General features: G+C 48.6%; 1 protein-coding gene across 1 annotated transcript in view; it reads right to left on the bottom strand.

Annotated features, from left to right (window-relative positions):
* The window catches only part of Msi2 (musashi RNA binding protein 2), a 367,643-nt gene extending 357,339 nt beyond the window's left edge, over positions 1 to 10,304 (bottom strand). The window contains 6 exon segments of the mRNA XM_035447710.1: positions 4,764 to 4,805; positions 8,708 to 8,792; positions 9,490 to 9,571; positions 9,903 to 9,943; positions 10,227 to 10,258; positions 10,260 to 10,304. Of these exon segments, the coding sequence (XP_035303601.1) occupies positions 4,764 to 4,805; positions 8,708 to 8,792; positions 9,490 to 9,571; positions 9,903 to 9,943; positions 10,227 to 10,258; positions 10,260 to 10,289 (312 nt within the window). The 5' untranslated portion in view covers positions 10,290 to 10,304.
* Between the last annotated feature and the right edge of the window lie 1,043 nt (positions 10,305 to 11,347).

Genomic DNA, 11,347 nt, shown 5'->3' on the forward strand with positions numbered 1-11,347 from the left:
CATTTTTTTTTTAACTCAATTTAAGATAATTCTAAGGGTGGGAATATAGTTCAGCTGGTAGAACGGCTACCTAGCAGGCTTGAAGCTCTGGGTTCACTCTCCAGTACTCCATAAAACTGGCTTTGGTGACCTGTAATCTCAGAACTCCGGAGAGGTAGAGTCAGGAAGATTAAGAGTTCAAGGTCATCATTGGCTACAAAATGATCCCGAGGCTGGCCTGGGATACATGGGACCTCTTAGTAATAATAGTTCTATAATGGTATCAGCAAACATGTGCTGGGTGCCACTTGACCATACACAGCTCCCAAGGAACAATTTGTATTCATTTCCAAAATAACATAGTGAGGAACACAACTTGTTTTTAAGAGAAGGAAATTGAGGCTTGATGGGATTTCATGGCTATGTCCACAGTCACCCAGCTGTCACTGAAGGCAACTGGAAATAGACTGAACAAATGACATCTCTAGATATCTCTACATCAGCAGCTAAGGTCTCTGCCTCTCGAGTTTCAGGACACAATGAACACACGTATGAATCAAAACAGCACATGCGCCCCTGCCTGTCATTTTTTAAGTTTTTGGTTTTTTTTGTTTTTTTTTTTTAATGGTGTGTGTGTGAGAGAGAGAGAGACAGACAGACAGGCGTGTGTGTGCAAGTACTTGCAGAGATCACAAGAGTGTCTGACCCTCTAGAGCTGGAGTCACAGAGAGCCATGAGCTAGCTGACATGGGTGCTAGAACAGAACTCAGTGCTCTCCAGGGGCAGCAAAGACTCTTCCCATTGAGCCATCTCTCCAGCCCCACACACAACATGCTTTTACGCATGTGCAATGCTTATGTTTTTATATATCCATTAAAGAATAAAGCCAATTTGAATACAAGAAATAAAACTTTGGAAAAACAGTCACTGGAAGAAGTGGAGATTGTGCTTTTGGGGTTCTGGTTTGTTTTGTTGTTTGCTTGCTTGCTTGCTTTTTGGTTTTTCGAGACAGGGTTTCTCTGTGTAGATTTGGAGCCTGTCCTGGAACTCTCTGTGTAGACCAGGCTAACCTTAGACTCACAGAGATCCGCCTGCCTCTGCCTGGGATTAAAGACCTGTGACTGCCCAGCAGGAAATGGTGTTATTATACCCAAGGACAATAGGACAGATGGTGAGTCACACCCAGGCTCCACTCTCAACCGCCCTCCAGTAGCTGCTAAAGTGTCTGTTGGTTCCTCCACAAAAGAAAAAGAAGCCACAGGCTGGAACAAAACTCTCCCAGGCAGCTGACACTTGGACCCAAAGGAGACAAAAAAAAAAAAAAAGAAAAGGACGTGGCATGATTGATCTGTGTCAGCCTCTGGTCTGTTGCAGCTTCAAATTAAGTCATCTTTTTAGAGTACGACCATTTTAATTTTTAAAAAGACAGAGGTGGGGCAGATTCCTCTTACGTATTTTACAAAATGAAATGCCCCAGTGAAACAGGAAGACACAGAACGATCCCGTCTCTTCCTGATGAAAATGTACTTTGTTAATAATTGGCCACCGGCCTCCAAAGAGTGGTCCCTAGACTCACTAATAAAGCCCTGTGAACATTCAGATCGCAAAGGGTGAGATGGGTGAGCTGCAGGACTCCACAGGCCTGCCTTCTTTGCTCATTAAAATTCTGGACAAAACAGATTTTTATTTATATGAGACATTAAAGAATATTATGACAGCACTCGTATGAAATCCCTTCTTCGCTGCCACAGATTTTCTTTGGTCTCAAGTTACAGCTTCTTTCCACCCGTCTTGTTTAACACCTCCACGGAATATTTCTCTGGCAACTGCTAGCAGGGAGGGGCGGCCAGAAAGCAGAGAAAGGCGTTTTAACCTAAACACAAGCTGACACATCATTTACAAGCCCCTCACCCAGTCCACACAGAAGGTACTGTCTGCCCTGTCATCATGACCGCCCCCCCCCAACACACACACACACACACACACACACACACACACACACACACACAAGTTTTATGAAAGGAAGAGACAACATAAGTAAGGCTTCACTCAAAGCTCTAGACTCCTGCCAGCTGGGTTGTCGTCCCCAACTGTCACCTTGGTCTGGAACCCTGATGGCCAGGCTCAGTTCTGTGGGGAAATAACCAACCTCACCTCAACAACGCATGCCTCCCTGGGTTGAGCAACCCCAGAGGCACCTGAAAGGACTGACCAAGGGGTCAGTTAGAAAGCACAATTGAGTGATGTCACAAGGGGAGGAGAATGACCAGAACCCAAGAACCTAGAACTTCACTAGGAATGACTGGTTCTGCTCCTCATGGTCTGCTGACATCAGAGAGCCATGTCCCCTCACAATTGACAGGGAGGCAACACCCAGTGTTACCCCAACAGGGCCACACCCTGGTCAAGGGTCCAACTGTGGAGGCAGACTGCCTAGGTGTAATTTTTTATATTACTGCTCAACCCCTCAATGTTTCAGCTACCTCATCTGTCCAACGGAGGTGACACATCATCCTCTCACTAATTGCCTGGTACACACATTCAATTAATATCTTTACTGGATCTCTCGGAGAACTAGTGTGAAGCCCTAACATAAATAACAGTTACGAGGCAGGAAGGCTGTTAAGTTCAAGGCCTCTCTCAAAAATAATCAGTAATAATAGTGGATCAGACTTTGGCATCACCATGTATAAGCGTGTATATTTCACCCACAGGAAGCTACGAGAAAAAGGAAACAAGTTCACGGAAGCTAAGTGATCTGGCCAAGTTCACAACAGTTAATGACTGGCACAGCTGGCATCTGAAGCCAGGTGGTCCAGCTTGCAAACAACCGTCATCCTAATGATGATTAAACCAGCAATAATAATGGTGACGATGATGCCCTGTGAGGCTCTCGCCAGACCACGCTTTCATTTTTCACAAAAACCTTTGTGAAGGAGCAGATATCACCCCAGGCTCAGAGATGAGGAAACTGAGACAGAGCTGGGATTCAGATGTGGATAAAGGAAGGAACGTCCTTTACACAGTGATGTGTCATTAAATTTTTTAAAGACGGTCCTGTTCCTAAATCCTTGAATTCCCAAGGCAATGGATCTTTTTCCTCTTGATATTAATACACATCTGAAAGTCTGAGAACTCACAAACACCCCAGGCTTGGGCTGGGAACTGGGGAAGGTCCATCTTCTTTTGACAAGTCTGCGACTTGTTTTCAAGTGGAATGTTTGAAAGGCCAATGCCACTGCACATTAACGTGAGATAGTACCTTCCCGGCTGAAGAAGAAAGTCGGTGAGGAGAGGGAAACAAAAGGTGGAGGGCGCAGGTCTGGAGTCATAGTTTCACCAAGTCGAGGATTTTTCCAGTTTCCCTAAAGGGAAATCTGATCCAAGTTATGAGTGATCAAATGACTAACCTGGAAACTTGAAGATTCACACTAGGGAACAAACCGCAATTCTTCCAACCCCAGAAAACACTTCTGATTCTGAGATGGGAAGACTCACACACAGCATGGAAAGCAGCACACAGTTAAAGCCAACCCCAGAGTTTACACCACGTAAAGGAACCGAAGCTCCTCGTTAATTCCTATGATCTGTTTAAGAGTGGGGGGAAAGCCACCTTCAAGTATGCACTCTGCTTACTGAAGGGAATCGGATTCCACCTTTTAAAAAGAAGATGCACTCACTCATTCAAGTGGCAGGTTCCAGACCTGAAATTCTCAAAATACCATCCCTTTTTCTTTTACCAACATGCAAACTCATTTTCTCCTCTATACGATTAGAGGCTCTCCACTCTGAGAGCCTCCGCTTAAAGGAATAAACTGAATTTTCCAAGAGCCATCACCCTTTCTCTTTGTGCGCCTACAATTAGAAACCTCATACTTTTGTCCCTCCCAAGAATGTCAAGGACACGGGATTTACTGAAGTATAATGGACAGAAAGAACCAATGTACAAGGTATGAGGGTAACGCGAAAGCCATAAACCTGTTGAAGCCTAATGCACGGCTGCCTCCTTAGACTCACAACTGGCAGGCACAGGGGAAACATTGTTAACTACACACTTTACAAAAGTGCAAGCGCTGTCTCAACCTTTAAGTACACCTTGCAGTGCCACTCCTATGGGGCCATGTTGTTTCCACCTCCTGCATCTAGGCTCCAACTCTCTAGAACTCAGAAGCTGAGCTGTGTGAGTTTCTAGTGGCTCTGAATGATCCAAATGATCTAAAACTGGGGACATCCCTAGCTCCCTTCCCCACACCTACAACTTTAGGAGGTTCTATGGAAGGTTACACACACACACACACACACACACACACACACACACAGAGAGAGAGAGAGAGAGAGAGAGAGAGAGAGAGAGAGAGAGAGAGAGAGAGAGAGACACCAAGAAAGGACAAGCTTAAATTCTGCTCTTCTCCAAACCCTCCAGAATGTAAGGCCTTGACAGAGGGTCCTCCACAGAGAGGCATAAGGAAATGTTCGACTTTTCCTGACAGGATCTCAGCCTTGCTTTAGAAATAGAGCACTCAAATACATATTGCAAGAGGTGGTGCCACGCCCTTCTGGAAAGGATCCCATTGGCCTCTCTCCCCAGCTGCATGCTTGGAACCCACATTGGCATGCTGACTTGGAGGTGCAGGGTCACCTCCCAGAACTGCTCACCTGGGCTTTTCACCTTCCCTCTGCTGACACCCTGAAGGCACAAACACGAGCCTCCAACAGCCTCCAATGCTTGGCCTGAAACTTGAAAGTCTCACTAAATTCCCATCATCCACGGCTCTCCTACTTACCTTGGGCTGTGCACGACGAGGAAATGCAACTTTGGGGTCAATCTGGAGGAAACAAATAAACAGGGAAGAAGTGAGTGATAGAGTCTAGAGGGCAGGGAGGACATGAATATCCAACCACCTAATTATTAATCACTCATTTCTCAGGCTTAGACCTCATCTTTCAGTAACTTCTTGGACAACTCAAGAGCTCCTTCAGCTTTGGTCTCACTTTTGCCATCCCTCTCCCCATGGGACTTATGAGGTTCACCTTCCTGGAATGTTCCACCACGAATTTTAGTGAGTGAAGTGTTTGTAAGCCAGAGCTCATGCACTCTTATTGAAACAAGGGACTTCTCTTCCACAGACCCTGAATACAAAATGGTACCCAGAGCTAATGTGCAGGGGAAAAGATGGGTACAATGTTATCTGAAGGGGAGAAAAAGAAAAAGCCCTCAAAAATGCATGTTCCTCCGGCTTTAGGTAAACGGGTGATTATTCCTTCTCCCTGGCAAAGCAGGGGAAAAGGGACTCCCCAAAAAAATTGAAAATCAACAATGCCCACCGCAATGCTCAGCTCAGATTAACTCACTGGTATTAAAAATGAAGTTACCAGGAAGATCAAGGAAAGATCTTCAGCAGCCAGGCATGGCGGCTCACACCCCGAATGCCCACACCTGAGAAGCTGAGGGGAGAGATCACCGAGGGGTGGAAGCCCCTCTGCAACACCATAGTTGAGTTCTAGTTGAGACCCTACCTCAAAAAAATCATTTGCAATTGCCCTGTGGGTATACCTCAAAGAAAACAGAATTCAGTGACTTGTTCATTTAAAAAAAAAAAATCTTAATAAAAAAGAAAAAGAAAGGTGTATATATGAATTAAACCCACATGGATTAAAAAAAAAAAAAAAAAACCACAGGGATGAAACTACATCAACAACCCTAAGTCCAACCAGAAATGCCATTGCATGGGGTGTTAAAAGGAAAATGACTGAACAGAGGTGGAAATCCAATGCAATAACTGGGGTATTCCCCCAGCCCACCTCCACCCCAATGGGAAAGCTTCCCACACTCCATCAGTGCCGGCTTGCAAAGAGCATAGTTCTCAATCAGTGACAAGCTCTACAATTCCCACAGAAGGCTGAGCTGTGTGAGTTTCTAATGGCTCTGAATGATCCTAACAGCTGACGTGAAGAGAAAAAAAGTTATTGCCTACATAAAAACAGGGAGGAATTAAAAAAACATCCATCACTTGTTTCCATTAGATTTCTAAACATCACAAATCTTTTGAGTATAGTTCAACGTGGAGAATGGCATAGGTATTGCTACAAGTTATTTATTTCTGAGCTCTGGCTTTCCGGTTATAAATTTCCCCCTTTAAAAAGTAAATCTGAACCTCATGTCCGTTCTGTCCCTTAAAAAAATAATAACCATGTTTTGGGGAAAACTTCAGGGGGTAAGATACTCACAACACAACTCCACCCCACCCCAGATAATCCCTGGGTCCCAGCCGGTAAGACATACAAAGACAAAATCACTTTTATTAAGGTAGTTTAAAGACCTAAAAATCCACCTTGTGCTTTCTGCCTTTAAGCACCACCTGAGAAATGAGAGATTACTTTTCAAAAACAGACCAAACTCTTGGATCTAGGAAACTACCCTTTCATAAAGATTAATATTACTGCGTCTACAGGTGTGCCCAGCACTGACTAGAGTTTCTCTACAAAAGAAATACAACAGGTGTGGATTTCCATTCTGTCGCCAAAACTGAGACAGATGTTCATCTCTGTTCACTCAAAAGACACACTCCTGAGGCTTGATGGATCTGACCAACACACAGGTGCAGTGAGAAGTCACCTTGTTTGTGTGGGAAACGATGAGGTACAACCCAGGGAAGGGCTGGGACCGGGGTGAGAAAAGTACAGCGAAGAAAATGAAGCACTAAGATTTAAAAAAAGGAAAGAAATGTAAAATTACAAAACCAAAAGCCAATTTGGGACTGCACTGTATGTGTGTGGTGGTGACATCAGCATGTTACAAGGAGAGCAGAGGTCTCCCATGTGCAAAGTTTTCCACACTGAGATCTCCAAGGCCTAGGAGGCATCAAGGCAAGAAGGCAAATCCCAACCTTTTGTACATCCCAGTCAACTATTAAAAAAGAAAGAAAGAGAGAGAGAGAGAGAGAGAGAGAGAGAGAGAGAGAGAGAGAGAAGAAAAGAAAACTACCCAAAATTAAAACATTAGTTACTTAAGTGCAGCGCTAGTACTGGTTCTAGAGTCCTCTAGAAAACACTAGGGTACTATTTTGGATGCCAATGGCCTTTACCTAAACAAAGCTTTTAAGGTTACAGTAAACAAGATCCTCGTTTCCATGTCAATAAACCAACCGCTTCTGCCTCCTGCACTGAACGTTGAAACAAAGTCAAAAGCTAGGTTATACTAAGTAATAGCAACCAAAATATGTCTACAAAACAAACAATGGTGGAAAAACCCAAAGCCCAGCAATGGATACTGAGGGATCTGACCAGCCAGCTCCCACTAAAACCAAACTCCAGTTCTCCCACCCAGGCAAAAGGAGTGCACGAGAGAGAAATCACAAACCCGCTTTGAATTTTTCCAGTGAAATTCTCCCTAGCTGTGTGATGCATCTAGCCAAGAAGTCAAGGAGGAAAGCATAAATTGTTCAGACATTCCTCATCACCTTACCAATGATCATTCTTGATATTAAATGATCTGACAGCACACACAGGCTGGGCTTGCAAGCTCTGACAAGTCTAGGACAATTAATAAAGTGACTTAAGTGCATAAGGCGTTTTCCTGGGGGGTAAGGGCAACACCTGACCTCTTTGATCATAAAAAGTGGGTGAGTTTGCAAAATCAATCCAAGTGCACCTAAGGTTGCCCGGCACTCTCCTCCTCCACTCAGTGTTAAGAGATGAAAGGGCTTGCAAGACCCTTGAATTTTGCACTTTATAAAAGAGGAGCGTGAGGGTCAAGTTTACAGTGGGCAGCTGTCTCACCTATCGCCCCCATGAGCTCACAACAGAACAGGAGCATCCTGTGCAGCCCAAAGCCACATTCCAAATATCACCTTGAGGCCTCTGCCTTAAGCAGTGGTTTAAAAAAAAAATTCCTAGTGAAATTCTGCTAAGCATCCAGGGAAGGCAGGAAGGCAGGAAGCCAGCATGGGGCCTGACGCACCTCTAGGAACTCCCCGCCTTCTCCATCAATTACATTTATTTTTCCAGACTGACATTTTTTCCCCTTGTTCTCTGACCTCCACCTAGGTTCTTTCACACCTAAACTCTGGATTTTAAGAACTTCAAATGCTTTAAAAGTATCTACACATAAATGAAAGGATCTGAGGGGGGGGGCGGCCAGGAGCAATCACTTTGAAAACCAGGCCTTATCAGTCTTCAATTCGACGCCATCTGGTGTAACCCCACTGGACGCCTGAATCGGCTCTGTCAGTATCTCCCTTTCCTTCGGAAACCACATCTCAAATCTCTTGGAGTCCCAGAGAAACCTGTTGCCTGGACCTAAGATCAGCGCCCCCTCCCCTCATCCCAACCCCTGCCCCCTCCACCAGGAAGCAGGCTGTGCCTTCCTTCCACAAGCCGATCCCAATGCCACAGGCTGTGCTCTGCTGACAAAGAAAGTTCCATTTGCTCTCCGGTGGAGTTTCTCTGCAAGGTCCCTTGGCGGGAGGCTAGCCTCTCAGGGAACGGACCCCCCTCCCCCCCCCACAGTCCTGGCTTGGCAGTGTCTGAAGCTGCAATGGGACAGACTACAAAAGAAACCCCCCAAAACAGCCACGCCAGCAAACTTCTGAGCCAACTCACTAGCTGTTTAAAAGTACCCAGTTCTAGCAATAGAAGCAAAAGAAGGCGCTGTCCCTTTAAACAGGGCTGTCAATGCCCAGACCGGCACTGAAAAGGGGCAAACAACAACAACAACAAAGCAACCTACCGTCTTGGAATCTAACTCATGGTGAGGCTGACCTAATACTTTATCTACACTTGCTGGGTCTGCGAAGGTGACGAAACCGAAGCCTCTGGAAGGAGACAAAGAGGGAGAAAAACAAACAAAATGTGACACCACTGAAAGCAACAAGGAGACCCTATATGCAGACTGGGGTGCGAAAGTTGCCCCCCACGCACCCCTATCCCCACCAGCTCCCTCTATTCTCCCCTAGCCCACAGTCCTCTGCCTTGCGAGGGAAAAATACCAAGGTTAGTGGGGAAAGCGGAGGGCGGGGGGGCAGGGAGGCTAGAGGTAACTTGGAACACGCTGGTGCCTCCACTCTGATCGCCTCAGTTTCCTCTCCTCCTCTTCCCTTTCTTAAGGCTTTGTTTTATGTCGAGGGAAGCCGGGGACTAAGATATTCATTCATCTCCCAAAGAGGGGACTTCGGAGTTTGGGAGTGGGAAAAAGGCATACACTCATAAATTTAAATTAAAAAAAAAAAACTATGTGGAAAGTGGATGAAGCTGAATGTCATTTTAAACAAGAGAACAAGAAGCGACAGGAAAATGACTTCAAGCGGGAGAGATGGGCGGCTCTGAATCCAGAGTTCGGCCCTAATTAACAATAACCTTTGGGGTTGTGGAGTGGGGGGGAGCAACGTTCCTGCCCAGCCACGCGCCTGAGCCCCATTCTAAATCCGCTTAGCTACTTCCGAAGACACCTCCAAAAATAAAACTAAAACTTTGTTCTAAAATAAAGGCAGAATCCAGAAGGAAATGCGTTACCTGGAACGTTTCGTAGTGGGATCTCTCATGACCATACATTCTCTAATTTCTCCAAATTTGCTAAAATAGTCTCTAAGGCTATCTGTAGAGAGAGAAAGAGAGAGATGGGGGGGTGGGAGAAGGTGTGGAGAGGGAAAAAAGCAATGCAAATTTTGATCAAGGACAAAAAGCAAAAGTAGTTTTCTGTTGTTATTCTGTTTTGTTTTTGCAATATTTTTGCACACGCGGGGGAAATTCGGCAACAGAGGTCGCGTAGAGGGCTCGGAAAGGATTTGCTATTTAAAAAAAATAACCTTGCACAGGAGAAGTGGGGAGCCAATGGCGGGGAGGGGGGGCTCTTACACCGGGATAACAAAGAGCAATAAAGAAGCCAAGAAGGGGGGGACCCAGGCGTCCCCCCCTCCCTCCCTTACCTGGTGAGGTCTGCCAGCTCAGTCCACCGATAAACATTTTACTAGAGGGAGAAAACATAACCGAAGTGAGCACCGATGTCAGATCGGCCATTTTGACGTGTAACTTACAAAAGCTAAAAGGAAAGCTGGGGGGAAGCGGGCGAGCGCGAGCCGGGAGGTGGGCTGGGGGAGAAGGTGGCCGCCCCACGCCACCCCAAGGTGCGCGAGTGCCCCAGGGGTGCGCGCGGGGGCGCGGGGGGCGCGCGGATGCCCCGCTCCGCACCGTCGCCCGCACAGCCCCGAGCGAGCCCGAGGCGGCGCGGTGGGCAGCGGCTGGAAACTTACCCGGGGTCGTGCTGGGAGTCGTTGGCGCTGCCCCGAGGTGCCTGGGCTCCCATTTGCCTCCATAGCGGAGCCCCCCCGCCCCCCCACCCCCGACACACCGAGCCCCACAGCGAAGCGGAGCGCAGCGGCGGCCGGCTCCGAGCCCCAGATCTCCGTCCCTCCTCCCCCGCCTCCTCCCCCCGCCCGGCGCTGCGAAGCTCCGCGAGCGCCGAGCCGGGCCAGCGGCGAGAGCCCGTCACACGTGGCTCGGCTCAGCTCAGCCCCGCCGCCTCGCACACCCCCCGTCCCCGCCCCCCGGCCCATCCCCACCTCTCCCCCTCCTCCTCCCCACCCCATCTCCTCCTCCTCCTCCTCCCCCCCTCCTCCCCGCGCACGTGGGGCGGAGTTCTAGAACGTCGTGTAACCAATGCGGTGACGTCACGCACCCCGTTCGGTCCCCCGCCTGTCCGCGCGCGCACACTCGGCCCCCCGTGGCAGCGGGACCCGCCGGGGGCGGCGCGCGAGCCCCGAGACTCGAGGGGGGCCCACGTCAGCCGGGCGGGGAGCCGGGAAGTGCACCCCGAGTCGGTTCCGATCACATGGGCTGGGTGTGGGGGAGGGGGAGGCGCGGGGAGCTCAGCCCGGGCTGCTCGCCGGGCGGGGAGGCGGCAGCGCCCCGGACCCCCCTAGTTCGCGCTACCCATTCAAGTTCTCGGGCCCTTGCGCGCGATCCGGAGGTGGCACCCGCCACCCGCCCTGCCTCTGTGCCCCGGTTTCCAGACACCGCGCGGAAATTTAGGTCAAGGACGCCGGGAGCACACCCACACCCTGCGCTCCCGGGGCGGTCCCCGAGACCCCGGGAATCGGGGGGCTGCGGGATGAAGGAGACCCTCCCACACAAACACCAGCCACAAGTTTTATTTTCCCTTCGCGCGGCAAGTTCTCTGGCTCCCCCGCTCCACACCCGCACGTCCTGCACGGCTCCCCGCCCTTCCCCGGCAGAGGTACGGAGCCGTGCCCGCGAAGGTTATTTTGGAACTTTGAGAAACAGACGCGATACCAGGGGGCGAGCAAGCACCCAGACTGGGTTTGCGCGTTACTCAAACCACGATTTAAAAATATAATAAAGTGGGTTTTTAGGG

Source organism: Cricetulus griseus, chromosome 7 (genome assembly GCF_003668045.3).
Source record: "Cricetulus griseus strain 17A/GY chromosome 7, alternate assembly CriGri-PICRH-1.0, whole genome shotgun sequence".
In the NCBI taxonomy this organism is placed as follows: domain Eukaryota; kingdom Metazoa; phylum Chordata; class Mammalia; order Rodentia; family Cricetidae; genus Cricetulus; species Cricetulus griseus.